Source organism: Cavia porcellus, unplaced genomic scaffold (genome assembly GCF_034190915.1).
Source record: "Cavia porcellus strain 051 isolate PalLab524CR breed Dunkin Hartley unplaced genomic scaffold, mCavPor4.1 scaffold_17, whole genome shotgun sequence".
Classification (NCBI taxonomy): Eukaryota; Metazoa; Chordata; class Mammalia; order Rodentia; family Caviidae; genus Cavia; species Cavia porcellus.
The window spans coordinates 31,333,563-31,361,172 of NW_026947500.1; the positions used below are offsets into that span (position 1 = coordinate 31,333,563).

Genomic DNA, 27,610 nt, shown 5'->3' on the forward strand with positions numbered 1-27,610 from the left:
GTTTCTTGTTTAGTTATAGTATTGGGGATTGAATTCATGACATTCTCATGAGCTACATTTCTAGCCCCTGTTAAAAATTTGACACAAGGTTTCAGTGATTCTGTGTTGCCCAAACTGGGCTTGTATTTGGCAGTTGTCCTGCCTCAGACACCCAGAGTGCTGGAATTACAAGCAGGTGCCACCAGAACCAGTTGAGAAATTATTTTCTAGTCTTTATCTAATCATTTCTAATTATCTAATCTAATCATTTCTAATTAAAACAATGTATGGGCAAGAGTGACAGTGCATACGGGTAATCCCAGCACTCAGGAAGCTGAGGCAGGAGGATTGTTGTAAGTTTAAGGCTAACCTGGGCTACATAGTGAGTTTAAGACCACCCTGAACACAAAAAAAATAATCAAAAAACTATAAAACAATATAGGGTGCCAAGGGTATAGCTCAGTTGTAGAACACTTGCCTAGCACGTGTAAGGCTGTAAGGCCTTGAATTTGATCCCTAGCACAAGGTGATGTGATAGGATGATGTGTGTGGAATTAGAAGAAAAAAAGAAAAGAAAAACAGTGTGCATTGGATTATACCAGTTAATTTTTTTTTTGAGTTTTTGCTATCAAATATTTTCTTTCTCAACTTGCTTGCATCATAAACTACGTCTCTTCCTTCTAGCCACTTCTGGTTAATTGTATTCTGAAAAATAATTTTTTAAAATCACTTAGCAGTGTTCTCTGATTTTTCATTTTATATAAGAGTCTTAAAAATTATTCACAAATGTCGAACATGTGTTTGTGAGGAGCGAGGGTGTGGTCAGTGGCAGAGCATTTGTCCCTAGGCTCCATCACCAGCACCACAAAACCAGCTTGTTTTTGTGAAATGTGAATGAAGTATTTGAATACATTTAATCACTACTGGACAAATAAACTGTCAGGTATGTTGCAGCAACCATAGAAAGCTTTCTTACTGAGAATTTTTTATTTAAGGAAGATATTCTTTTCCAGGTTATTATGTTTGTATTTGTTCAAAATATGTAAAATTTTATTCAGTTGTGAACTTTATAACCTAGATTCTGAGAATTATTATTTTTAGGAAAGTCGTATACTACCGTGCTGCTAAGTGAAATAGTTGAAGAGCACGTCCCTAGCATGCCTGAGGCCTTGGGTTGAATTGCAGAGGAAAAAAAACAAGAGTATCTCTTGGGCATCCTCAATGCCTTATAAAAATGTTACAGTCAGAATAGTTTATATTTTATAATACTGTAACTATTCAGATGGCAAATGAGATTTGGAGGTACATTGCTGCCCTATATTGGTCCTAGTGCCATTGAAATCTACTTCAAGAGCTCAGGGATAACATGTTTGCCCAGCATGCAAGAGGCCCTAGGTTCAACACTTGTAAATACTATCAGAACAAAACAAAATCAGATTCTAAGGGCCAGGAATATAGCTCAGCAGCACAAGCGCCTGCCTGGCAAGCACAAGGTCACAAGTTTGATCCCTGCTTGTAAGGCAGGTGCTTATGCCGCTGAGCTAAATCCCCAGCCCCCATAAGCTTATTTTTTAAGTTAGCCTTTTTCAGAAAGCTTCATGTCCATTTCTTGGCAGGCAGAATTTTACATTATCCAATGAATTTAGTAGTTTTGAACATAAAAATGTTTTGAGAAAAAGTTGAATTTTGAACAAATATTTGTTGGTAATTTATCCTTTTAAAATATATTTCAGATGAACTACTTCTACCTCATATGAAAAAAATAGATAGCATGCTTAATGATAATCGAAAAAGACTTCTTTTGAATCTTCATTTGGATCAGCCATTCAAGGTATTTTCTTTAGATGACTTATCAGCAAAACTGAGTCATGATCACAGTTCTAAATGTGATGAAAAAACTACGAAAGTCAAGTCATTCTCACTTTCATAAAATTTTTCACAAACAAAAGTTATTGCTTGTGTGTGTGTGTGTCTTTTTGAGACAGGGTCTCGCTCTAAAGTTCAGGTTGACCTTGAATTCATTTTGTAGCCCAGGCTGGCCCTGAACTTGCAGTAATCCTCCTGCCTCTGCCTCCCAAGTGCTGGGATTACAGTTGTGCACTACCACCCCCAGCCAGTTTATTTTTTTAATGTTAATCATTCACTGTTTAAATTTATTTCTGAGTCATTTATATGTTTATGATATTCATTATATAAAATTTTGTCTAAATGTTTTCCAAAAGTACTTGCTTTAAGCTGTGATATTCAATTATTTTTAAAAATAAAAATAAAAAATTAGCTTTCCTCATGTAGTGCAGGCTGACTTTGACCTCACTATGTAGCCCAGCCTGGGTTCAAACTTGTGGTGATCCTTCTGCTTCAACCTATATCATGTTTTTCATTTGAAGCTTTGTAAAAAGTTATATGTTTTGTCAATAATTAAAATTAGCCTTTCAGGCTGGGCGTGGTGGCTCACGCCTGTAATCCCAGCACCTGGGAGGCTGAGGTGGGAGGATCATTTTGAGTTCAAGACCAGCCTGGGCTACAAAGTGAGCTCAAGGCCAGCCTGACCTGCATAGTGAGACCCTGTCTCAGAAAGACAAAAAGGAAAAAAAAATTAGCCTTTCATAGCAGTTACCAAAATTCTCTTTATGTGTCTTTAATTTACTCATTACCAAAGAAAACCTAATTTTTATATAAAGGAAATTTCACATTTATGTTATTTTATCTTAGCAATAAAAATTGAGTTTTGGGAGGTGGGGATTTAGCTCAGTGGCATAAGTACCTGCCTTGCAAGCAGGGGGTCGTGAGTTCAATCCCTGGTACCGATAAAAATGAAAAAGACAAAAAAGAATTGGGTTTTGGTGTTATCGGAAACAAAACCTAACCTAAATTCAAAATTTATCATGGATGCTATTTAGTAAAAAAAAATTTAAATTTTCTTATTCAAAGTATATAATATCACATCTAAAATCATTTGATTATATCTGCCTTGAAAAACTATTGGTAGAGACAATGATATACAGGCTTTCTCACATTTCTGTTTTGTAAACTGCATATGGAGGTGATACTAACTTTAGGTGAAAATCAAAGTTCTAGAATTGAGTTCAAAGTTAAATGACAATAAACGACACTAGTAGTCCTATGTTCTTCACTACCTTAAACTTGTAGACCTGGTAAGAAACCCAGTACCAAAGAATTTGATCTGCGATCTCATAATCCAGTGATTTCTACTTAATGTCTACCTTTAAATGAAATATTCTTTAACAAAGTATGGTTTTATCTGTGGAAACAACGAAATTTTTTCAATAAGTATTTTCTGAAGATTTACTAAATATTAAAAAATTCCTCAGTTTCGATGGTATATAGCTCAGTGGCGAAGCCCAGAGTTCAACCCCCAGCACAGCACCAAAATATTTACCAGCTTTGTTAGATCATTTTAAAAATATCAAACCTGTTATCTAATAATTTATGTTAAAATCAGTAGTTTGAATTTAATATAATCATTAGATATTTAAAGCTTGTGCAATAGTTTATGGTGAACAATTGAAAAATTAATGTTCTTGCTTTCACAGAAAACACAAGATTTGTAATTTTGTAAAGTTATTAATTTTGATGAGTTTCACCTAATTTGCATGTGAAAACCAAATTATACAGTATTAAAAGTTCGAATGATTTGAAGTAAAATATTACAAATAAAAAAGATACTCTTTTTCTTACAAATATTAGCACTATTTCCCCTAATGATCATGGTGACTTTAGGAGTAAATCTTGAAGTCTTCTGAAGTTAATGATACTTGTTTCTCCCAGAAATTCACATCATTCATATTAGCTTCAGCATCTTGTGCTTCCTACAAAGATTTAAATTTTCTCCCAGCTCTACTCATCTAGGGCCTTTGGTTTCCAAATTTAGAATCCAATTTTAGTCTTTAAATTCCATTTGTTATAATTATTTATTTTGGCTCCAAAATTATTCAAGCATTATGTGTTTTAAAAACAGCACTAACTGGGCATAGTGGTGCCCACCTGTAATCCCAGCACTTGGGAGGCTGAGGCAGGGGGATCACTACAGGTTTGAGGCTAGCCTGGGCTATATGTAGTGATCGGAAAGCCAGCCTGAACATAGAGAGAGACCTTTGTCTCAAAAAAATAAAAACAATAAAAGCAGAGCACCAAAGTACATAATAAAAGAATTTCAGCAAAGAACAAAGCTAGAAATTAGAGCAGACTCTGGTAGGAAGTACTAAAACATTTTACTGTATGAGAAATGATACTTAGTTCCCTATTAAACTTGCACCTAAGAAAAATTCAGATTACCTGTTTTAAAAATGGACTGTTTTGAGGGCTAAAGGATTATCACTTGGGAACTGTGAGTGTGAAAAAACTAGCCTTTGAGCTTATCAAATGAAGACTACTCTGAATCATAAATATATGGGAGTACTTAAACATTTTAGTGTCAAAATAATACATGATCCTGGTGACTCAATCAAGTTTTATGGAACTATAATCAAACTAGTTAGATTAAGCTATAAGTATCATTTGGTTATTTTGTTGTAGCTTTCCATGTCAGAATGATTCATCAAGTAGGTAAGGGCATAAACATCCCAGTGACTTTTTATAATTAGTATTGTCACATAATCACAAAATTGTCAGTGGGGGCTACTGTGTCTTTCTGGTCGGAAAATTCATCAAATTCCATTTTAGGATATTATGTCGTAAGTGCTCTTTGCATGGTCAAATGAAACAAGAGCAGTGATGAAGCAGAAGCGTCACAGTGTTTTTCTTAGCCTCTGTGCTCATCTTCATCTAAGATGAGATGGTTTCGTTATAGTGGGACTTAGTTGAGTATTAACGGTGGTATCACTAGTAGGGGACTGAAGAAACATACATACGTCCCATTCTACTCTGCCTTTAAGGCAGAGAGGCATTATTAAGAACCATGGCATTCTTCAGGAGTCCCTACAGTGTAGTGCTGTTGCTTAAAGCAGCAGGTGGCTCAGATTCCAGGGGGAATAGATTCCACATACAATGGGAGGAGGTGAAAAGAATCTGTGGCCGTGTCTAATCTCTACTCATATGTATGTATATATGTGTATATTTAGCATGTCCCATCAGTAACGAGCCACCTGCAGTGTGTGCATGTGTATATATGTAAATTTTGAATAGCTGAAAACAGTTTAGTGTCCTGATACTTGTTATTATGCTTCATTGTTTCAAAGAATGCTTTGGAAAGTTTTCCTGAATTAACGGTAATTACTCGAGAGTCTAAAGCAAAAAGTGGAGGATCTGCTATTTCTAAAATCAAAATGAATGGCAAAGCTTATAATAAGAAAACTCTGAGGACTTCTAAAACAACCACTAAGTCTGCACAGGTAAGTATATAGTGATTGATGAAAGTGTACCTTTCTAGTTGTTGATACTAAAACATCAAAGCAAGCAGATATTTTACTATTTGTTATTAAGTTCAGAGTGTATTGGGTCAGGAGCAGGCAACTCTGGTCTGAGGAACGGCGTCTCAGTGTCATTTGTTGTTTCTCTCCAGTGCTTAACACAGTATCCAGCGTATAGTAAGTGCTCACAGATTTTTTTAAAATATACTAATAAAGAATCATCCCATGTTTGTGTTTATGTCCTTATATGTTTTTAATTTAATTGATGAAAACATACATTTATCATATACTACATGTTTTAAATTATGTGTACATTATGGAATAAGTGACTTAATTAATAAGCATTACCTGTTTAGTAAGCACACCCCCATAGAGTCAATATTGATTCTGTATCTTCTCTGTTATCATTGAACTATCTTCCAACACTTTGCAATGTAGTATAAATTGTTTACTACCATTTCAGAAAGCAATTTGATAGTGTAATAATTGCACATCAAAATGTATTCTGTAAAAACACATCAGAAATGGGTATCTTTGGCCATTGCAAATTTGTGTGTAAGAGCCACCAATGTGAGGTTAAAGAGCCACAAAGACAATGTAATGGCTACGCTGTTGACCAAACCTGGTACTTCATGCGTGCTAAGCAAGTGCTCTACCACTGAATGAATCACATCCCCTACACTGTTTACTTTTTAAATCAAAGAGGCAAGACTGGATATGTAGCTCAGTAGAGCTCTTGCCTAGTATGTGTAAGGCTCTACATTGATCCCCAGCACCACAAAAAGAAGAGATAGATTCATGTATTCTTTTCAAAATAAAAATCAGGGAGGGTGCTTTAAGAGTACCAAATGCAGGTCTTAGTACTACAGGGTACAACACTGGAAACTTAACTAGCTCTCCTATAATTTGTATACGTAGTACTTGGGGGAAAGCATGAAATAAGGTATAACATGCTATTTGCCCTTTTTGGTGGTACTGGGGATTGAACTTAGGGCCTCCTCACTGAGTTGCCTAGACTGGGCTCAAACTTGAGATCCTCCTGCCTTAGCTTCTTTTTTTTTTTTTTCTATACAATTTCTTTAGTGATTACCTTAGCTTCTTGGAGTGCTAGGATTACAGGTATGTACCACCACATCTAGCCAGCCTCATTTATTTGTAAAGCAAAAGATTATATATAGAAAGCCTTTACAAGTTATCTCATTTTTCATTTAAATTTTTCTGTAATGTTAACTTTTTTTCATATGATACCTATTTATATTTAGGGAAAAAAATAAAGATTTTTAAATATAATCTAAACCCATATTATGAGTAAGTGTGTTTGCACTTTAATTCAACCTAATACCTAGCCATGACAGTCATTTTCAGGATTGCTGTCAGACTTTTGATCTAGTATTTTCCCAAAAGTATTCTTAGTTCAGATGTTCCATGAACCTTTTTCTCTTCCTAGGAGTTTGCTGTTGATCCAGAGAAAATACAACTGTATTCTTTGTACCATTCACTCCATCATTATAAATATCATGTTTACCTGATATGTAAAGATGAGGTAATTTTCTCTTTAATGAAAAAAGGAATTATGTTTTGTAAAACTTTAAGGAAACTTTGGTTTGTTATAAAATGTTAAATGTATGTATGTACATATAAGTGTATATATATGGGGGCTTGGGGTTTTTAGTGTGTTTCCTGTATTGTAAGTAATGACCAAATATATTGTTCTGAGTTGCTGTGCTGTTTTGTGCTGAGGTTCTTTAGTGCCCCACTACCTCTTGAGCTGTAAACGGTAGTGTTTTTAAGATGCTAGGTGTTTGCTTTATATTGCCATAGTACATGGTGCTTTATGGCATTTTATTCTCTTACAGAATGATCTTGCTTTAATTCAATTCATTTATGACTTTGATACCTTGCTTGTCTTATCACTGAATAACCTTATCCTGCTTCGTTACACGGAATTTGGATTTTGTACCTTGGGATAAAGAATTTAATTAGAATTTTAAGTATCATAAATTTCAAGTTTCTCAGTAACTATATATGGAAACAGTACTACCTTGTGGATGGGGTGTAAGGCTTAATTTCCTAAAAATAAATAGTTATAGACAGTACTATCATATTTAACCAGGTCTGTCAGATTTTTAATTACAAGAGGTTAAGATGGCTCAAGATGAAACATGATGTGTTACAAAGTAGTTGGATTTGAAAAAGTATTCTTAAATCTCACTTCTATCAAAAGAAAAAGCAAAGATGATGCAAAATATGGTGACTATTCTTACAGTCTTCTGAAAACAGAATTAACCCTGATATTCCTCATATGACTTTTAACACAATTGGAAGGACTTTGAGAAAGTATGAAGTACCTTTTCTAGTCTTTATGTCTACCACTGTGGAGCCAATGATAGTAGGATTAGATCTCACCCAAATGTGTCTGAAATAATCATTCCACATGAGTGGGGGGAAAATCAGATATAGAGGTGAATTGATAAATCTTTTCATTCAAGATACAGAAAAGATAAAGTCTTGTGAAGGACTTAAGTGTAAAGTATAAGCTAATGTGATAATTTTTTTATTTTAGATTTCTTCTGTGCAGAAAAAAAATGAAGACTTAGGACAAGAGGAAATTGTTCAACTTTGTATGAAAAATGTAAAATGGGTGGAGGACCTATTTGAAAAATTTGGAGAACTTTTAAATCATGTACAGCAGAAATGTTCCTAACATTTCCACACAAATTGCATCTTTTCTATAGCACTAATGAGATTGCAGAAGGGGTGGTCACAGATAATCAGTTGTCACATAGGTCTCCTGCAAATGTGTTCTTCCATTGTGGAACTTTTACCAGGACTTTTTTTTTTTTTTTTTTTTTTTTTTTTGAGACAGGGTCTTGCTATGCAGTTCAGGCTGGACTTGTAGCCCAAGCCGGTCTTGAATTTGCAAAGATCCTCCTGGCTCAGCCTCCCAAGTGCTGGAATTGTAGGAATGCGCCACCATACCCGGCTCTTACCAGGACCTTTGCTAAAGGGCAGAGATGCTGCCAAGGAAGTCAGTGCTCAGAAACAGACCTTCATCCCATGACATTTTTATCCTGAGGATAAAAATGAATTTTTATCCTGAGGAATGATCTTTCTACTTTGTAAACTATTGGGTAACTGAATTTTATTTTCAGAAATTTTTTTTTGGCAAAGGATGAAGCATGCACTAAATATAATTTTCCTTTATGACTAGAGAAATAACACCTAAATAACTTGATCATCAGACTCTGACTAAATACCAGAGTGAACTAGAAGTGGCGGAAAGCATATGTTTGTATTCCAGTGTAGCCACAAAATAGAAAACATTGTATATTGTGTAAACAGATCTGGTGTGCTGTGACATCTTGTATGAGAATATCATCAACTTTAAATATAAAATTCAGAAACTACATTCTGCTTAATGGACTCCTTTTGACATGTTCAGGAAACTGGATGTGGAATTGGTGCAATTCTGTGCTTTTTCTGTCAGATTATATTGTGATAAACAGTAATGTACTATTTTCCCTATCTCAAAGAAAAGTATTTTCATTTATCCTGTGTTTTACCTTTGGAAATTTTTCAATTGTACGTTTTATTTTACTAATAGTTGTATTTTTCACAAGGAAAATACTGTGGTGTTACAATTATGTTCTGTATCTGTACTACACTTCATTGTTTCAGTAAATCTATTTAGTTTTATGACATATTTCTATTGTGAATTCTATCTTGAGGAAACCATTAGCTTTGTTCATTCAAATTTGCTCCAGTGTTATCCAGAATGTACATTTAGTGCTAGAATTAGTTTAGCTTTATAAATGGGGCTGTGTTAGACACTGCAGCAATTTCCTAATTCATAGATTTTTTTTACCAAACTATCATTTGATTAATTCATTGAAGCAAAAATGTAAGTACATGATGCATTTGTGAAGAATGAAGTTAACAATTGGGTGATACGCAGTGTTACACACAACTTCCCTAACTCCTAGAACTGGAAGTGGTAGAGTTCTCCTTTTGGTGCCTTTTCAACCTTTATACATACTATTGTAGCTTTCTTGAGTTTGGTAGGTAGTGCGGTTCCAGTAGTTTAGCAGAGACAGTGAATGTATTAGGTTCAACATGACCTTGTATTTTATTTGTGTTTGCCAACAGGATGCCTTATTTGTTTGTGAAAAAAGATTCACTAGTTCACTCTAATATGTTCCCCTTTTTAGATTCTAAAAAAGTTAATCATCATACTTTCGTTTATTTTACCACCATTTAGTGCCTTAAGTCCTATCAAGAAAGCAGTGTTACTGCTCAGTGCCCAAATAAGATACACTCACCTGGATATTTCTGTTGCCTTGGTTTTGAGTTAACAGACCAAATTCTTAAAACTTCAGTGAACTGACAAAGAATTGAAGGTAACATATTACTTGATTTGAGAATAAAATATTGTAGCATTGGGTAAAACAGGATTTGAGTTGAGCTCACGTATTTATTTCTAACAGTCATCTTATTAAAAGCAATAATGCTTAATATTTGTACTTGTCATTAGACAAGGTACTCAGTAATGGAAGTTTTTCTAAAGGATTAAATGTTCCATTTTTGAAAGTTTTTAGAAAATTTTATTTTGAAAACAAAAGTAACCTATTAGATTGATTTTTTGCCTAACTCACATGAGAGATGCGGAGAATATAGCAGTAGGGGAATTATATCTCGAGAGGGGAGAGGAGGAGGAGGAAGCAGCCATATTTTTCTGATAGTATTGACTCTGGACAGAACTGGTTTCTTTCATTTCCAAAATACAGAGTGGGGAACTGTATCTCCTATGTTGCAGTGTTTCAAGTATACATTTTTATATTATCCCCCCAGCTTACTTTACTGAATCACTGATGGTTTAAAATAGTTTTGAAAGCCACCTTCCATTTAGGTAACATCTTGAAGTAGATGCATGAAATCAGTCACATTTTCTTCAAGAGTAAGCCCAATGGAAGACAAAGATGTGTCTTTTCAATCTCGTTTCCTATAGGAAATAATCCATTTGCTTCTGACTGACAGTTGTTCTCAGACTGTATACAGTTGTATCCATGTTAGTAACACAAGTGTTTCTGTAATATGGGAGGCCAAGTCCTATGATCACCTGCAAGATACCCTGCTGTTAGGGTTGTCACCATCTCTCATATGTTCTGTATAGCACAGGAAGATCAGCAACCTTGGGCCTTCAAGCAAAGTGGGACTATATTATGACAACCATACGTATGTCTTCTCTTTGTATGAAGTTAAATAAATAGCTAGCTGGTTAGCATTTCCATTCCTTGCCAGGGCGGTTGAAATGTATAATATAGAAGTGACTTTAGGTTGTAGATAGAATTAAAAGAGGTAAAGCGTATGTTGCTACAGCACAGGAAAATATTTTAAAGATTGGGTTTTTTTACCGTAGAGAAATCTGGAAATAATTTAATGTAAAAAGTAATTTTATGTTGGTGCTTATTAGTTCAGATGAGGGTTGGAGAATAGGTCCTGTATCATTTTCTTGATAACCCAGTTTCCACTTAATTGATCCTTTAATGAAATCATAAGTGCATAATGATTTATGAATTATCACAATAAGTTGAACTAGAAATTCCCCATTTTCTGTTGTATTATCAAATAGGAAACATTGGTAACATGGAAAAAAATCATTTTAAAATTATTTATAAAATTTTAGATTACCTTTAATGTTCTAAATTTAAATTTCTAAAACAAAAACATATAGGTAAACTCATGCATTAGTACTATTTTTCAAAGCTTCACATTTTTAAACTAATTTCCCTCTAAATACACATACTATATTTATTTTCTTTAAAGCAGCTGTATTGCAGCCTATGTCTCTGAAGACATACCCATAAAACCAATACAGCAGCACGGTTATTGAAGCAACTTCCCCAAAAGTTGCTTCAAATGTGTAAGTTGCTATTTTATTGTATCTGTAGAATGCAACTTTTGTTTTAAACTGTGTTTCCATGTGTTTCACAAAAGCCCTTCTCAGAGTGAAATATCCCAGAAAATCTGTGTCTGTGTCGGTTACACTTGACACACAACTACACAAATAAACTGTACACTATTGGTTGTACATTAACTTGCACACACAAGTTTTGGCATCTGTGTTCACAAATGCATGTCTTTGCAAATCACCTTTATTTATAAGTGACAATAATTGAAATTATGGATACAGAGAAACCATTTGTAGTCCAGAGTTTTCAATCGGTCCATAATACAATGTATGGAAATGTGAAAGACAATTTTGTATATTTGTTTGTTACTAACTCAGATCATTAAAATGAAAACAATTTTTTAAACAAGAAAATCAGAATGTTTGGGGTTTTATTTAACAGTTAAAAGCTGAGGTACTGTGTAAGCAAATCCATCACGTTTACATTTCTCTCAGAGGACATAGCATGGTAGAGATCAAGTTATTACACAATTGGTATCGGAAATCAGTACTTGATGAACTTCATAGTCTTTACTATCAGAACATTTTAGAGTTTGGTTTTTAAAAAATAATTTATGTTTTGAATTTTTATTGTAGGTTTTTTTTTCTTTTTCTTTTTTTCTTTCTATCCTTAAAATAAAATGGATTTGGAAAAAAAAAATTTAACAGCAAAGATTTGATTCCAGAGTTCAAAATCACTTTATGAACTCAAACTTTCATGTATACTTTTTCTAAAAACAGAAAAACCCTAATGTTTCATAGAAACTCTCAACATAAGATGAGACTGGGTTAATCATTACATGATAAAATAAATAATGACACGTGAGTATAAGGACTATTTGGATAAACTTACATTAAGCTTGCATCTATATCTCTGTAGTTGCCAAAGGGCTGTCAAAGACATGGGAGACCATCTTTGGTGAATAAACGGAAAAATCAAAATAGAAGGTTCTAACAAATCAATAGTTTTGCTCTTGGCCTCTAAAAGAAGTGTAATATTATGACAAAGATTGGCCTAGACAGCTATTTCCATTTTATTCTGTGAAGAGATGTAAAACTACTCAAGAGTAAATTTCTAAGAACCCTGAAATACACCTCTGTATGAACAGTCTAGTTTTTAAATGTTGGTTTAAAAACAGTACAGCACCCTCCCAACTGAAACATCTGGAGGCCAGAGAGCCTGCCTGCCAGCTTCTCTTTTTTTTAATTAATTAATTAATTAATTTGATTGGTTGGTTTGTTTTTGTACTATGGATTTAGCCATCACACTGAGCTACATGTTCAGCCGCCCAACCCTGCCATTTTTGAGACACTGTTTCTAAGTCTGGGTTCATTCTTTGACTCTCTTGCCCCAGCCTCCCAAAGTGCAGTCTCTTTTTATGGTATCTTTCTAATACCTATGATATTTCAAACGTGAACAAACTAGGATTAAAATACTCAGTAGCTATTTTCCCCAACTACTACAAAGCCTTAGAAACTGGGGCATTATATTTTAAGTGTTAAGTAGCATTTCACTATTCTTAGATTCAATTCACTGACAGGATAACAGATCAGACCATCTTTCACCTAGTATTTAGGCAGTGTGGTGAACATTTTGGAACTTTCCAACAGCCTACTACAGCATACATGCCATACATTTGTCACCACTGATCTAGAGTATATTATATTCAGAGCTCCAGAATAAGTTGAAACCATGTCTTCATTTATGTATTATATGCTGATACATTCTCCTTTTGTTGTTCTTACTGTGGTTTTTGTTTGCTTGTTTGTTTGGTACTGGAGATCAAACTCACAACCTTGCATTTGCCAGGCACGCGTATGTGCCACTGTGCTAAACCCCTGGCCCTCCCTAACATTCTGCCTTTTCTTTTATTATACAATACTTATTTCTGGTCAGTAGTACAGTTACTGAGGTAGAACTTTCAGGTTTAGGCTACAGTTCTAGAGAGAAAGTGAAGCCCCTCAATGCCTGACTAATCAGAACTTCTATCGGTATACATAATTGGTTATCAAAAGTGGAGAAAAACCGTATTTTTTCCTCCTTCAAGATACTTGTTTTGTTTTGTTTGTCTTTTTTAAGACTGGGTCTTGCTATGCAGTTCAGGCTGGCCTTGAGCTCACTCTGTAGCCCAGGTTGGTCTCGAACTCAAAACAATCCTCCCACCTCAGCCTCCCCAGTGCTGGGATTACAGGCGTGAGTCACCACCCCCGGCAAGATAGTTTTTAAAATATTAAAATAGTTACTGTAAGACAACCAGAGTCAAATTTGCTATTCATGCTAGGGATATAACTCAGCAGCACAGCACCTGCCTGGCAAGCTCAAGGTCATGAGTTTGACTCCCAGTACCAAAGGAAAAAAAAATTGCTGCTTGCTTTTACAACAAATTACCAACAAGATTCTGATCTAGGAATCAAAAACAAGCACTCTGAATTTAAAACTATGAAGCAGCCAGGTGTGACACACGCCTATAATTCCAGCACTCCATAGTCTTAAGCAAAAGGAGAGTTGTAAGTTCAAGACCATCCAGGACTACAAAATGAGCTGAAGGCCAGCCAGAACTGCATGGGGAGACCCTGCCTCAAAAAAGACCAATAATAATAAAGCAAGTTAAACACAGTTCTCAAAAACTAATACTGAAGAATTTCCAAATAAGGCTGAGGATTTAGCTCAGTGGCATAAGCACCTGTCCGGCAGGCATCAGGTCATGAGTTTGATCCCTGGTACCAAAAAAAAAGAATTATCCAAATAACAAATAAGCTCCTGTTCAGTTACTACCACATTGCTTGTTTCAGAGCAGAAGTACTACACATTTATGGTGTTTGTTTATTTACAAACATACCTACTGCGCTACATGCATTGAAGAGTTTGATCCATTTCCAAAGAGACTGCACTTCCTAAAACATTCTTCACAGCTGTTAAGTGGGTGAATTAAAACAGCGTTATTTCTTACACAGTTTTGGTATAAAGAAAGGTGCAGGAGATCCAGATCTGAAGTACAAGGTCAGCATAACCACTTACCTTCCACTGAAAATGGCAAGTTCTCCCCAGGACACTCCTCCCAGTGCCTCTGACCACAGAACTGAAGCTCTAGCTGTTCTGTCCCAAGGATGGGCTCTTGGAAGCCTTATGAAAAGCACAGCCATGCAAAATTCTCTTGTTCTTTCAACCTTGCTCTCTCCTGTCAAGGTTTTAAGATAGAAAAATTGTCAAATCCTTTTAATTATAACATTCCAGCTGGGAGCCAGATGTGGTGGCACATGCCTATAATCTCAGCATTTGGGTGGCTGAGGCAGGAAGATCACCTCGAGTTGGAGGACAGCCTTGGCTACATACCTTTTTTTTTAATACCAGGAATCAAACTCTCAGCCTCATGCTTGCCGGGCAGGCATTGTGCTGCTGAGCTACATCCCCGGCTTAGCTGTATAGTTAATCAGGACCAGCCTGAACTCCATAGCAAGACCCTATCTTAAAAAAGGAAAAGATTCCAACTGGGCACAGTGGTGCATTCTGTAATGGCAGCACTTGGGAGCCTGAGACAGGAGGATGGAAAGTTTGAGACTCAGCTGGACAATTTTGAGAGACCGTGTCTTAAGGGGGTGGAGGTGGAGTATGGGAGATGTGGCTCAGTGCAAAGGCCCTGAGTATAAAAATTCAGTTGAAATTGTCTGCATTTGTGTTACTTTAACTTGTTTTGGTTCTTAAAAAAAAAAATGCTAACTTCATTCCTTATTTCACACAGAAAAATCTGTCAACATTTTAAAATATTTTAATACCCCTATTTTGATCTCTATTGATTACTGAAATTGTTCATTTTAGTATTTTCCACATAATAATTCAGGTTATCCATGTTGCAGACCTAAAGGATAGTTCTCACACTATGCTCCTTTGTTACTGTTTTTTGTTGTTGTTGTTACTGTTTGTTATTGTTGTTAGTGTTTTGTGTGCATGTGTGTTTGTTTTGTGTTTTGCTTTGTTTTGTCTTGTGTTTCACAGTACTGGGCCCAGGGAATGTTGAGCTACATCCTCAACCTGATTGATTGGTTGATTGGCTGAGACAGGAACTTGCTAAGATATCCACGCTGGCTCAGATTTGCAGCCCTCCTGTTTCAGCTGCCAGAGAAGCTGAAATTAGAGGTACACTACTATGTCCAGCCACTTCTACTAGTACTTTTTAATGTACTTTTTTTTTAGAACTGGGGATCGAACTCATGACCTCATCATGCTTGCCAGGCAGGTAGGTGCTTGTGCCACTGAGCTAAACCACCAACCCCTTGTACTTATCTTAAAAATCTCAGAACCTTTCTAAACTCAATTATTTAACCTGATTCTACTCCAGGAAAATGAAAGATGACAATTATAGTCTTGTTTTCCAAATAGAAATATTTTAAAGTAAAGCTACTCAGGTTTGTTTTAAAAGTCAACAGTGTAGAAAAGTATAAACCAAGGGATATAAACTACTGAGTCTTAATATTGGCCCAAAGCATGCTTATGAATTATAAGACTTAGTACTATGGATTGCCCGTTTCCTATGGCTTTAACTAACGTCTTAGTTTCCAAAATAAAAAGAACCATATTCTAAGGTAGAATCAGCACTACCTATTGGCCATTTAAAGTTATTTGTGTGTGTATGTATATCTGTTCTCCAGCTAGGATGAATAATTTAGAGCTGACTGGTTTCAGATTAAAAGAAGATACAATTACCTGTTGGTCTATTGTTAAACCTTATCTATTTGATGATGTGAATCAGGAGTCAAGGAATTGCTTTACAAAAATAACTTGTATTTTAGGCACAGTTTACCTGTTATGCTTCATTTATTGTTTTTACCCAAACTAAGTACAGATTTTACATTAAATTGACAGCTTATTTAATATCAGATAATAATAAAATTGATTCTTTCTTGTGACTTTCCCCTCCCCTCACTCTCTCCATGGCCTTTGTATTGCTTTAACCCTCCTCTTTCTCAGTTCCCCATAAAAAGGAAAAAGACCAAGCCCTTTATCAACCGGTCTCTCCCTACTCCTGTCCTTCTTGCCCCTTGGGGGCCCAGTATTGAAGATCCTCTTTGAATTCCTTCAATGTTGTTTTTTTTTTTTTGGTCTTTTTCCTTTTATCGGTACCGGGGATTGAACTCACAACCGCCTGCTTGCAAGGCAGGTGCTTATGCCACTGAGCTAAATCCCCTAATTTCTTCAATGTTTGCTTTCCCCCTTTCCTCTGGTTCTTCCTGTTGCCACTGAAGTCTTCATCTCTTTACTCTTCAGCTCACTTGAGCACCTCTTCTACTGATCGAAACTAGGTTTTAAGCCTCCAGCAGTGCGTTAGACCGGTGCCGTGCGAGATCATAGGCTTGGCTGTGGGTGCTGGATTGCTGGTCCCCTCAGATCCCTTTTCTGCTGGTTTCTGTCCCTTCCGAGTGGGTTTCGCCCATCACTGTGGTCCCTGCATTCCCTGGACCATCTGGACCATGGTACAGTCTCTTTAAATCTTTTAGGGATAACTGGATATGTGAGAGAAAATTTACAGGGAGTGTTAAGCAGGTCAGAACAGGAAAGTGCAATACATAACTTTAGCAAGCAGTATGTACAACAACAGAAGAAAATGGCTGTACCAAGAGTTTATATATCTCAAAAACTGCTGATGCTTTATGAAAAAGTAAAATGCAGTGGCCTCATTTTTATAGTCTTGCCTTTGCATGCAAAGAAAGCCCAGGAACTGCATATATTCCTATTTGGGGGGTCATGGTTTTCCAGGTAAAAACTCATCACAAGCAAAGTATGCAGTGGAGAAGCGGATTTATGTGGTGATCCAGGAAGGCCTCGTGGACGGACTGATGACGGTGGCAGCTGGGCCTGAGAGGTCAGAGACTTGGCTGCTGGAGGAGGAAGAAGCCTCGTTGGCTTAGCTCATTTTCAGGAACTTCCTTCCTCATCCTATAAGTGAGGTAAGAAGGACTTTTTAAAGATGTTTATGTTCTTTTAGATAGACTGCAGTGTTGGGAGAAGTGCAAGAATTGAGCTTCAAAAAAACAGTGTAAACTGGGCATGGTGATGGATGCCTGTAATCCCACCACTTGGGAGGCTGAGATAGGAGAATCACCAAGAGTTTGAAGCCGAACCTGGACTACATAGTGAGACTCCATGTCAAACCAAAATGATGATGATGGTGATAATGATGCTGTATTGCAGAACAGTAAGAATGGAAAGGTCTTACTGCACTTGTAACTATTTTGCAAGACTTACTTCAAAATGAATAGACTGCTCTTAAAAGACACATACACGGCTGGGGATTTAGCTCAGCAGCATAAGCACCTGCCTTGCAAGTGTGTGGTCAAGAGTTCGATCCCTGGTACCAATAAGAAAGAAAAAGACAAAAAAAAAAAAAAAAAAAAAAAAAGACACACACACCCTAAGCAGAGCTTCATTGCTCTTATGATACCAGTCAAGTAGTACTGATAATCATGCTGTGTTACTGGTCAGCTCTGAAGTGCTTAAGTCTATATCCTCAGTCTTTACCCTTGAATCTCCAACAGCACAGTGCATTTTCCATAATAGACACTTAGTATGGACAAGGGCTGATCCAAAAAGTGTGTTACAATTTTGTAAAAAGTTTATTGCGGGGCTGGAGGTTTAGCTCAGTGGCATAAGTGCCTGCCTTGCAGGCAGGCAGTCATGAGTTCGATCCCCAGTACCAATAAAAAGGAAAAAGACCAAAAAAAAGTTTATTTCAGTAAAAGACACATTGCTATTAATTGCCCTCAAAATATCTCCCCCACTTATCCCACCATTCTTTTTTAAAAGACTTTTTAATAATAAATGTGTGTTCTGAGCCCAGAGCACCCACTCCACACTCTCAGTACTAACCATGAGGGAGACGGAGTACCCCACCATTCTGCCACTTCTTTTGTTTTGTTTTTGGTACCGGGGGATCAAACTCATGACCTTGCACTTGCCAGGGTGGCGCTTATGCCACTGAGCTAAATCCCTGGCCCTTGTTTTGTTTTTTGAGACAGGGTTTCCCTGTGTAGTTCAGACTGGTCCTGAACTCGTAGAAATCCTCCTGCCTCCACCTCCAGAGTACTGAGATTACAGACATGGGCCAGCACCATATCTGGTTCTTGCCACTTTTTGTAGCATCTCTGGAAGCCTCTCTCCTGAGTGTCTTTACGAGCTGGGGTCAAACACAGTGACTGCTGCAGCCCAGTGCCAGCCAGTGGGAAGGCAGGCCCATAAAAACCCCATGGTGTGTCCTCATCCCCCTTATTCACTGGGTCTCGCACTGTGTGACTTCTGGGCTCTTTCCAAGTCACAGTGATCATCACCTCACTGAAACGTAACTGATTCAGGACACGAAGGCAGCCATGACAGCACCACTAAAGAGAGTCACAAAAGAAGACGCCTAGCACTGCTTCAGAAAGTGGCAAGAATGGTGGCGTGTATTCAGAATGGGCCAGTTTTCTGAGGGACATGAATGGCAGTGTGTCTTTCAGTGTGGTAAATTTTTCGATTTCAAACATTCACTCTTATTTTTTGATCACGTCTCATATTCAAAATCAGTTTAAAGTGGCTTCACTCTGGCCTCTTAAGTAGCTCAAGTACTCCATTGTCATTCCCGCCTTTACCTTTCTGTCTAAAGAACATGTATCTCTTAGAATACCATCCTCTTCGTATCACCTTCTTATTTCTCCCTGTGCTTCCTTTACCAAGCAGCAGGGCTCGTTCTGGTTGCCATTTAATCCATGGGAGTGAATGAGCTACCATCAGGCAGCAAGTGCATTTGAGCAGTAAAGGAAGATAATTCAAATCACAGCAGCCTAACACAAGAACTGGCTTTACAATGACATTTTAAAATTAGTGTTGTTTGCAGAGACTCTTTTCAAACACTTTAAAAATTTTATGGGCTAATCAGTAGGTTTTCTAAATGTCATTCCTCCGTTGACTTTATTACATTATTTGACTTCAATAAAATTCAGGAAGTTAGGATTTTTCACAGCTGATAGTAATCTAAATGCATTGATATTATCATAGCAGTTTGCAAACACTTCACTCTCAAGATTACATATTTTATTAGCTTGCTTCTGTTGCTGTTACAAAATACCTGACATCAATTTGACTGGCTTTAAAAAAAAAAATACCTGACATCTACAGTTTAATGGAAGCACAGTTTAGCCAGGTATGATGGCTCATGCCCATAATTTGAGCATCCTGGGAGCTGAGATGGGAGAATCGTGGTTTTGGGCTGAGTGTGGGTAACTCAGCAACATCGTGGCTCAAAAGAAGGGGCTGGAGATGTAGCTCAGTGGGAAGGTCCTGGGTTCAACTCCCACTGCTAAAGGGAGGAGGAGGAAGAGAAGAGAGAGGTTTAATTTGGTTCACAGTTTCTGAGGGTTCAGTTCATGGCATAGCAAAGGGTGCAGTGAAACACATTGCTCATTTTATGGTGGCTGGGAAAGCAGACAAGGAGAACAGCACCATAGAGGAAGGGGCCAGAGACCACATATAGTGCCCAAGCTAATGTCTCCATGGCCACCCAGAAATGTGCTGTACTTATCCTCCTGGCAACTCTTAAGCCAATCCATATGACAATCCAGTTTAGCTGTCACACATAAAGCATCATTCAAAAGTACCACAAATAGGTGGGCACGACAGTGCCCCCTGTGCCCCCTAGTACTTAGGAGGCTGTGGTGAGAAGACTGCATGAGTTTACCAGTTTGAGAGCAGCCTGGACAACACAGTGAGACTCTTAGCCAAAACAAAACAAAATCTTAAGTGAAATGGCATACATCTGTAACTCTAGTATTTGAGAGGCTGAGGCAGGAGGATTACCTGGAGTTTTGAGACCAGCCCTTAGCTATATAGTGAGTTCAAGATCAACCTGAACTACATAACAAAACTCTATTTCAAAAAATAAATTGTAAAGTAAAAACTTATCTTTTAAGTATGTCCATACTGCTCATAAGCAGAAATTCTGCCTTCCAAAAGAGAAGTAGCCAGGGATTTAGCTCAGTGGTGTAAGCACCTGCCTGGCAAGTGCAAGGCCCTGAGTTCAATCCCCAGTACCAAAAAACAAAAAAAAGGAGAAATAAATATGTGAAGTTACCACTATGACCACATTAGCTGAGTCTTATCTTATTAGTTTTCTCAGGCTGCTGTAACAAAACACGAAAGTCTAGTGGCTGAAACAACAAATTTATCATATCATTTCTAGAAGCTGAAATGCCCAATGAGGCAGGTAGACAGAGGCTGTTTTTTGTAAGGTCTCTAGTTTGCAAATAGCAGCCTTCTCTCTATCCTCAGGTGACAAACAAGCTTCTGGAGTCCTTCACGCAGCATGTGACCTTATTTAGAAATGAGTGTTTGCAGATGTAATGAATTTAAGAATCTTGAGATAAAATCACTCTGAATTTTCCAGGTTGGTCCTAGCTTTACTGACAAATGCCCTTGTGAAAGATGAAAGACAAAAAGATGAGAAGGTGAAGATGCAGAAGAAGAGATGAGGGCAGACCGAAGTTATGCAGCCACCAGAAGGCAAGACAGGTAAGATTCTCTTCTAAGCCCTTTGGAAGAAGTATGGCCCTGTACCTTGATTTTGGACTTCTGGTCTCCAGAAATGTGAGAAAAACAATTTCTGTTGAAGTTTGTGGTAATGTGCTTGGTAGCCCTAGCACTAATATTCTATGTATGCACTAACCAAAAGAAAACTAGATGGGTTTTATGATAGTAGTCCCTGCTTTTCCATGAGGGTGGAGTACATAGCAAGACCCACAGTGGATGTCTGAGGCTATGGCCAGGACCAAATCTTACCCACACATTACAGTGATACTTTGGATCATTAATAAGTAAAGTAAGGTTACCTAAACATAAGCACTGAATAGCTCAGCAATTGATCTGATAACCCCGATAGCTACCAAGTAACTATGTACCATATACAACATGGATACACTGGACAAAGGGATGACTCACATACAGGGCAGCACAGAGTAGGAATTTGGAAGATTTCTTCATCCTACTCAAAACTGCAATTTAAAATTTATGATTTTTTTTTTTTTTTTTTTTTTGAGACTGGGTCTGACTATGTCATCCAGGCTGACCTTGAACTCACTCACTATATAGATCAGGGTAGCCTTGAACTTGCAATCCTCCTGCCTTAGTCTCCCAAATGCTAGTATTATACCCATGCACCACCCTATCCAGCTGAAATTTTCTATGTAGTTTTTTTGGACTGTGATTGGCAGCAGATAATTGAAAGTTTTAGAAAGTAAAACTGCATATAGTTGGGACTACTGCACTGTCAAAGTAGCTTACCAAGCAAAGACTACTCAGGATTAAAATCATTTCATGATGACAGCAGGGTCAGTGTGATAAGAGAACATAACAACCCTAATGATTTTGTACCTCATAGAGCTCCAAGACACAAGAAACAAAACCTGAAACAACAGAAAGAAGGAAGTGTAACAGTTATGCTTGTGAGTTTCATTGTCTAGGGACTGCCTATGGGATTAGTAAAGCCTGCTCCTGAGTGTGTCTGGATGGGTTGTAGAGGTGTGACTTTCTGTCCAAATTTGGCCTCTAGACCATTTCTCTCTGGTGCTGTTCCCTGCACTGCTTCCTGATCACCATGAATTAAGCAGCGCTGTTTCTCTCCTCCTTCCTGACTCCCTGCATCTCTTGGTCCCCTTTCTATTTGCAAAAGACCTGTCTCACTGTTTCTTATAGCCTATCTTTTATTTTTAAATTATTTATACTTTGGGCTTCTCATCTAAGAGAAGTTGTATGATATTTAATCTTACCTGTCTGATTTATTTCACTTAACATTGTGGTCTCAAGGTGCATCCATTTTTCTATGAATTTGTCCTCTATGTGTATAAAAACCACAGTTCCTTTATCCAGTCATCTGTTGATGGGTATATAGCCTGTTCCTAAAAGCTTTAGCTACTATGAGTTGTGCTATTATAAACATGGGCATGCATGTATCACTGTAACATGTTGTCTGTAACTTTTTTTTGTCTCTAACTCATTTTTGTTGTTGTTGTTGTTGTTTTGTTTTTGTCTGTAACTCTTTTTTGAAGATGCCAAGAAAGGAAATATCCAGGTTGAATAGAAGTTTTAGTTTTCATTTTTTGAGGAATCTCCATCCTGATTTCCATAGTGGCTGTACCAGCTTACATTCCCATCAACAATGTAGAAATTCCTCAACCCTATGAAGCCTGACCGACATTTATTATTGCTTTTTTGAAGTGCCAAGATTACATGTATGTGCCACCCTACCTGGTTGTTTGTGGGTTTTTTGAGGCAAGGTCTTGCTTGTAGTCTAGGCTGGCCTTTACCTAACTATGTATTGTTTGTTTGTTTCAGACAGGATCTTCCTATGTAGTTCAGGCCGGCCATGAACTCACCATCTAGCCCAGGCTGGCCTCAGCTCATGGTAATCCTCTGCTTCAGCCTCCCAAATGCTGGGATTACAGGCATGCAACATCACAGCTGCCCCAAAATTATTATGTAGCCCTGACTGACCTTGAATTTATTATCCTCCTGTCATACTAAGCTATATCCCTACTCTTTTTTTTTTTTTTGAGATATAATCTGAGTTCCCTAGCCAGGACTTGAACTTGTATTCCTCCTGCCTCAGAGCTTCCCAAATGCTGGCATTGCAGAGGTGTGCCACCATACCCAGCTTATATTTTGAGACCCACCATACCCATCTTATATTTATAGATCTCACTAAATTGCCTATGCTCTTGCAGTCCACCTGTGCCACCTTCCCAAATGTCTGAGATTTTTATGTATACAATAAAAGGGAAAGTAGGAAATTCAACATTCAAATTCAATTTATTGGGCACTTTCAATAAAGAATAAAGTGACAGAAAATTTGACAACCGTAAACCAATATGCTAGCACATAACTACTGAATACTCTATCCAGGACATAATATACATTTTTCTCAACTACACATACAACAGTCTCCAAGATCGTCTAGGTCAGTGGTGGCGAGCCTAGCGCAGGCGTACTGCAGGGGGCTGTTTGTTATCATTGAAAGCTCTAAAATGTTCACCATCACTGGTCAAGGCCGTAAATAATTTGAAAGGAACAGAAGTTACATGAAGCAGATTATCTGACAAAAAACTGAATGAAATGAATAATCAGTAAAAATCTGAGAGACCCAAAAGTATGTGAGAAATAAATAAAATATTCCTGAACAATCAGTGGGTCAAAGAAAAAATTAAAAAGAAAAGAAGTATGGTAGTACATGCCTGTAATACGTTTCACCCATTTTCCTGAGTAGGTATATCTTTCTTTGTTGGTTACCTCTGGGGTCATTTCCAGTGGCTTTATTTTAGTTTATTATGTTGGTGGGCACTGAACCCAGAGCCTCCCACATGTAACACAAGCACTGTGTCACTGAGCTACATCCCTAGTCCTACTTCCAGATGATTTAAATGGTTGTTTTTTAAAAGTTATCTCACCAGCTCAGGAGAGCTTTTCAGACTGTTGTGATAGAAGTCAAGTTTTAAAATGTGGCTATGCAAAAAATGCAATGGCCTATATTTGATTTAAGTCTAAGGGCAATAAAAATAATAAACATAATAATACATAAATATAAACTGCACAATTTATATGTAATAGTAAAATTTTATATTATGTTTTTGATAGTATATGTGAAGTAATAAAACATACATTTTTCTTTTGTCTTTTGGGCCTCTTTGTGTTTTTTTTTTTTTTTTCTCACAACATGTATGTAGTATAAATTTTAATCTTAAAGGAAATAACCTGATTTTTTTTTTTTTTTTTTTTTTTTTTTGGCACCAAGAATTGACCTCAGGACCTTGAGCTTTTCAGGCAGGTGCTGTGCTGCTGAGCTATATATCTAGTCCCAGAATCTGATTTTTTAAATCAGAGATTAACAGAATCTCTCTCAATCAGTAATGAAAGTTTTGCTGAAATAAACATGCAATCATTCATATATATATATATATATATATATATATATATTTTTTTTTTTTTTTTTTTTTTGGTGGGTATCAAACTCAGGACCTTGAGCTTTCCAGGCAGTTGCTTGCCACTAAGTTATATTCCCAGCCCCTTTTCAAATATATATTAAGGTTGGAGGTGGGGATTTAGCTCAGTGGCATAAGCGCCTGCTTGGCAAGTATGAGGTCATCAGTTCGATCCCCCATACCACATACACACACACACACACACACACACACACACACACACACACATACACACAATATAAATATATATATATTAAGGCTACAAATATGTGGTCTAATGCACTGTGTCCAGTTCTTTAGAAAAAAAGAAAAGTTTTGTCTTTGGGTTGAAAACTGCTTATTCTGAACTTTGAAGTCACAGTCCAACTTATAACCCACTCATTGCTGAATAGCATAGTTATATATGCTATTATGTTCATGCCTTAAGTGCCATGTATATGTGTTTTATTCAAGAAAGCTGTTGATTAGCTAAAGGAGCATAATTTACTATTTGTTCACTGACCATAAATACATCAGCTCTCCATTACTGTTCACCATAAACACTTTTATTGTTTGGTCAGCTGGAAAAGAATATTTGTAATTTATTACCTAGTTTATTAAGCACCTGCTACATATAAGGTGTTCTGTTTTTGAGATACGTAAAGCAATAAAAGCTAAGATGAAAAGCCAGGCATGGGGGCACAGGTCTGTAGTTCCAGCACTCTGTGAGGCTGAGGCAGGAGGATGGCAAATTCAAGCCAGGCCTATGTAATTTAGCAACTCTGTCTGAAAAACAAACAAACAAAAAAAAAGCTGGGTATGTAACTCAGGGTAAAGGTCCTAGGTTCAATCCCCAGTGCCACATACACAAAATGAACAAACAAAACTAAGATAAAGACAGGCCAAGACTGGCTATTAACTGGTAGAAGTTCAAATTATTTTGTACACTATGACTTTTTACGGGGTCTGTTTAATAACTGGGAACCCAAAATACATTTAAATAGCCTGGAATTTATTAAGCACATACTATGAGTGAACAATTTAATAAACATGCGCTTTAATATTCTTTAAGTATATATTTAATTTCATAATAGATCTGTAAGATAGGTAGTATTCTACTTTACAGATGAGTAAACTAGAGAAGTTAAACTTCCTAACGCTATACAGGGCGATTAAAATATATGATTTTTGTTTTGTTTTTTTGAGACAGGGTCTTGCTATGTAACTCAGGCTGGCTTTGAACTCACTTTGTAGCCTAGGGCTGGCCGCAAACTTGCAGCAGTTTTTCTGCCTCAGCCTACCAAGTGCTGGGATTATAGGTATGTGCTACCACACCTGGCAAACTTTGCTTTTTAAAGACAAGGTCAATCCAGGCTGTTCTCAAACCCTCAATCCTTTTGCCCCAGGCTTCTCAGGCAGGAGGGATTACTGGAATGTCCCAACACACCCAGCCTAAATGTTGGTACTAGAAATCTTATTTTAACAGAATAAAAGTGATCAACCCTGGTGTGGTGATGCATACCTGTAATCCCAGCAGTCAGGAGGCTGAGGCAAGAGGATCATCATGAGTTCCAGGCCAGTCTGGGCTACATTATGAGTTCCAGGACAGCCTGAATTACATAGCAAGACCTTGTCTCAAAAAACCAAAGTAAATAACTAAATAAATAATGATAAAAAATTTGTAATAAGTATGTCTCAGAGTTGTTTCTCAAGTGTCACCATATTAAGCCCATGTATTTCAAAGTTTTCATGATGCATTGGTATTGATATGTTTTTAAGGCAAAAGGCTCACAAAGTGCTATTTTCTGTTAAGATATAATTCATTTACCATAAAATGCACCTTTGAAAGCACAACTCAGTTGCTGGTGTTATATTTACTAGGTTTCATAACTGCTGCCACTAACTCCCAAACATTTTCATTATCCTAGAAAGAAATTCCGTGTCTGTCAGTAATCATTAACCATTCCCGCTCACCCCTGTCCCTAGGAGCCACTTGTCTGCCTTCTAGCGCTGCAGGTCTACCTGTGCAGACAGTTCATACAGATGGTGTCACTGCTGTGTGTGGTCTTTCACAGCTGGTCCTTCACTTCGCGTAACATTTTCAGACTTTACCCATGTTGTACCCTCTATCAATGCTTAATTCAATTCTTTGATTAAAGCTTCTCTATACATACACCACATTTGGTTTATTTGTTCATCAGTTCAAGAACATTTCGGTTACGGGTTTTTTTGTTTTTGTTTTGTTTTGTTTTTTGTCCTTTTGAGACAGGTTCTTGCTATGCCGTTCAGGCTGGCCTTGGACTCACCGTGTAGCCCCGGCTGGTCTCAAACTTGCCAATAATTCTCCTTCCTCAGCCTCCCAAGTGCTGAAATTACAGGAGTGCACCACCAGGCCTGGTTTAAATTGCTGCTTTTTAGTTATTATAAAGAATATTACTCTGGGGGCTGGGGATTTAGCTCAGCGGCATAAGCTCCTGCCTTGCAAGCAGGCAGTCGTGAGTTCGATCCCTGGTACCGATAAAAAGGAAAAAGACAAAAAAAAAAAGTAAATTAAGAATATTACTCTGAACGTTTGTTTACAAGCTTTTGATATGTTATTTGGACATGTTATTTCCATTCTCTTGGGTATAAATCTTGCCTAGAATGTCTGGCTCACAAGATAACTCTTATTTTTGTTTTGTTTTGAGACAAGGTCTTGCTATGTAATTCAGGCTGGCCTTGAACTCACTTTGGAGCCCAGCCTGGTCTTGGACTCTGAAGGATCCTCCTGCCTCAGCCTCCTGCCACAGGCATCTGCCACCAGCCTTTAAGAATATTTTTATAGGGCAAAGTCACAAGGTGAATACAAACTATAATTAACTAACAATACTACAAGTATGGCCATTTATCTAATATTGACCCCATAGTGAAGGGAGCACATATGGATAACATCATTAACCTTGGTTGATAATCTATAGTCTTAGGAACATACGATGACTCAGCCCTCGCTAATGGTCTGTTTCACTGGGAAATTCCAAAAAAGTGGTACCAATTACAGTAGAATCTCAAGCTTCTATTCATCCTTAGGGAATGACTTCAATCTCAAAGTCTTGCCTTCTTCAGATGTGCCTCCACTCAGTTTTGATGTGTTTTTATTTTCTGCACTGATTCTCTTGAGGGCCTGAGCCCTGTCTGCCTATTAATTTCTATCTAATTTAGTGCCTGTAACAAACACAAAGTTGGGGGCTGGGGATTTAGCTCAGCAGTATAAGTGCCTGCCTTGCAAGTAGGCAGTTGTGAGTTTGATCCCTGGTACCGATAAAAACGAAAAAGACAGAAAAAACAAAACAAAACACAAAGTCTC

At 37.3% G+C, this 27,610-nt stretch overlaps 2 protein-coding genes across 3 annotated transcripts in view; both read left to right on the forward strand.

The window, feature by feature from the left end:
• Qser1 (glutamine and serine rich 1) overlaps window positions 1-11,670 on the forward strand; it is a 79,811-nt gene extending 68,141 nt beyond the window's left edge. For both annotated transcript variants that reach the window (XM_013145970.3, XM_003463847.5), the window contains 4 exons: window positions 1,713-1,810; window positions 5,178-5,330; window positions 6,796-6,891; window positions 7,912-11,670. In XM_013145970.3, the coding sequence (XP_013001424.1) occupies window positions 1,713-1,810; window positions 5,178-5,330; window positions 6,796-6,891; window positions 7,912-8,052 (488 nt within the window). In that variant the 3' untranslated portion in view covers window positions 8,053-11,670. The remainder of the gene's footprint in view (window positions 1-1,712; window positions 1,811-5,177; window positions 5,331-6,795; window positions 6,892-7,911) is intronic.
• A 5,159-nt stretch (window positions 11,671-16,829) lies between these two features.
• Depdc7 (DEP domain containing 7) overlaps window positions 16,830-27,610 on the forward strand; it is a 34,904-nt gene continuing 24,123 nt past the window's right edge. Inside the window, exons 1-2 of the mRNA XM_063227741.1 lie at window positions 16,830-17,238; window positions 20,706-20,830. Of these exons, the coding sequence (XP_063083811.1) occupies window positions 20,806-20,830 (25 nt within the window). The 5' untranslated portion in view covers window positions 16,830-17,238; window positions 20,706-20,805. The remainder of the gene's footprint in view (window positions 17,239-20,705; window positions 20,831-27,610) is intronic.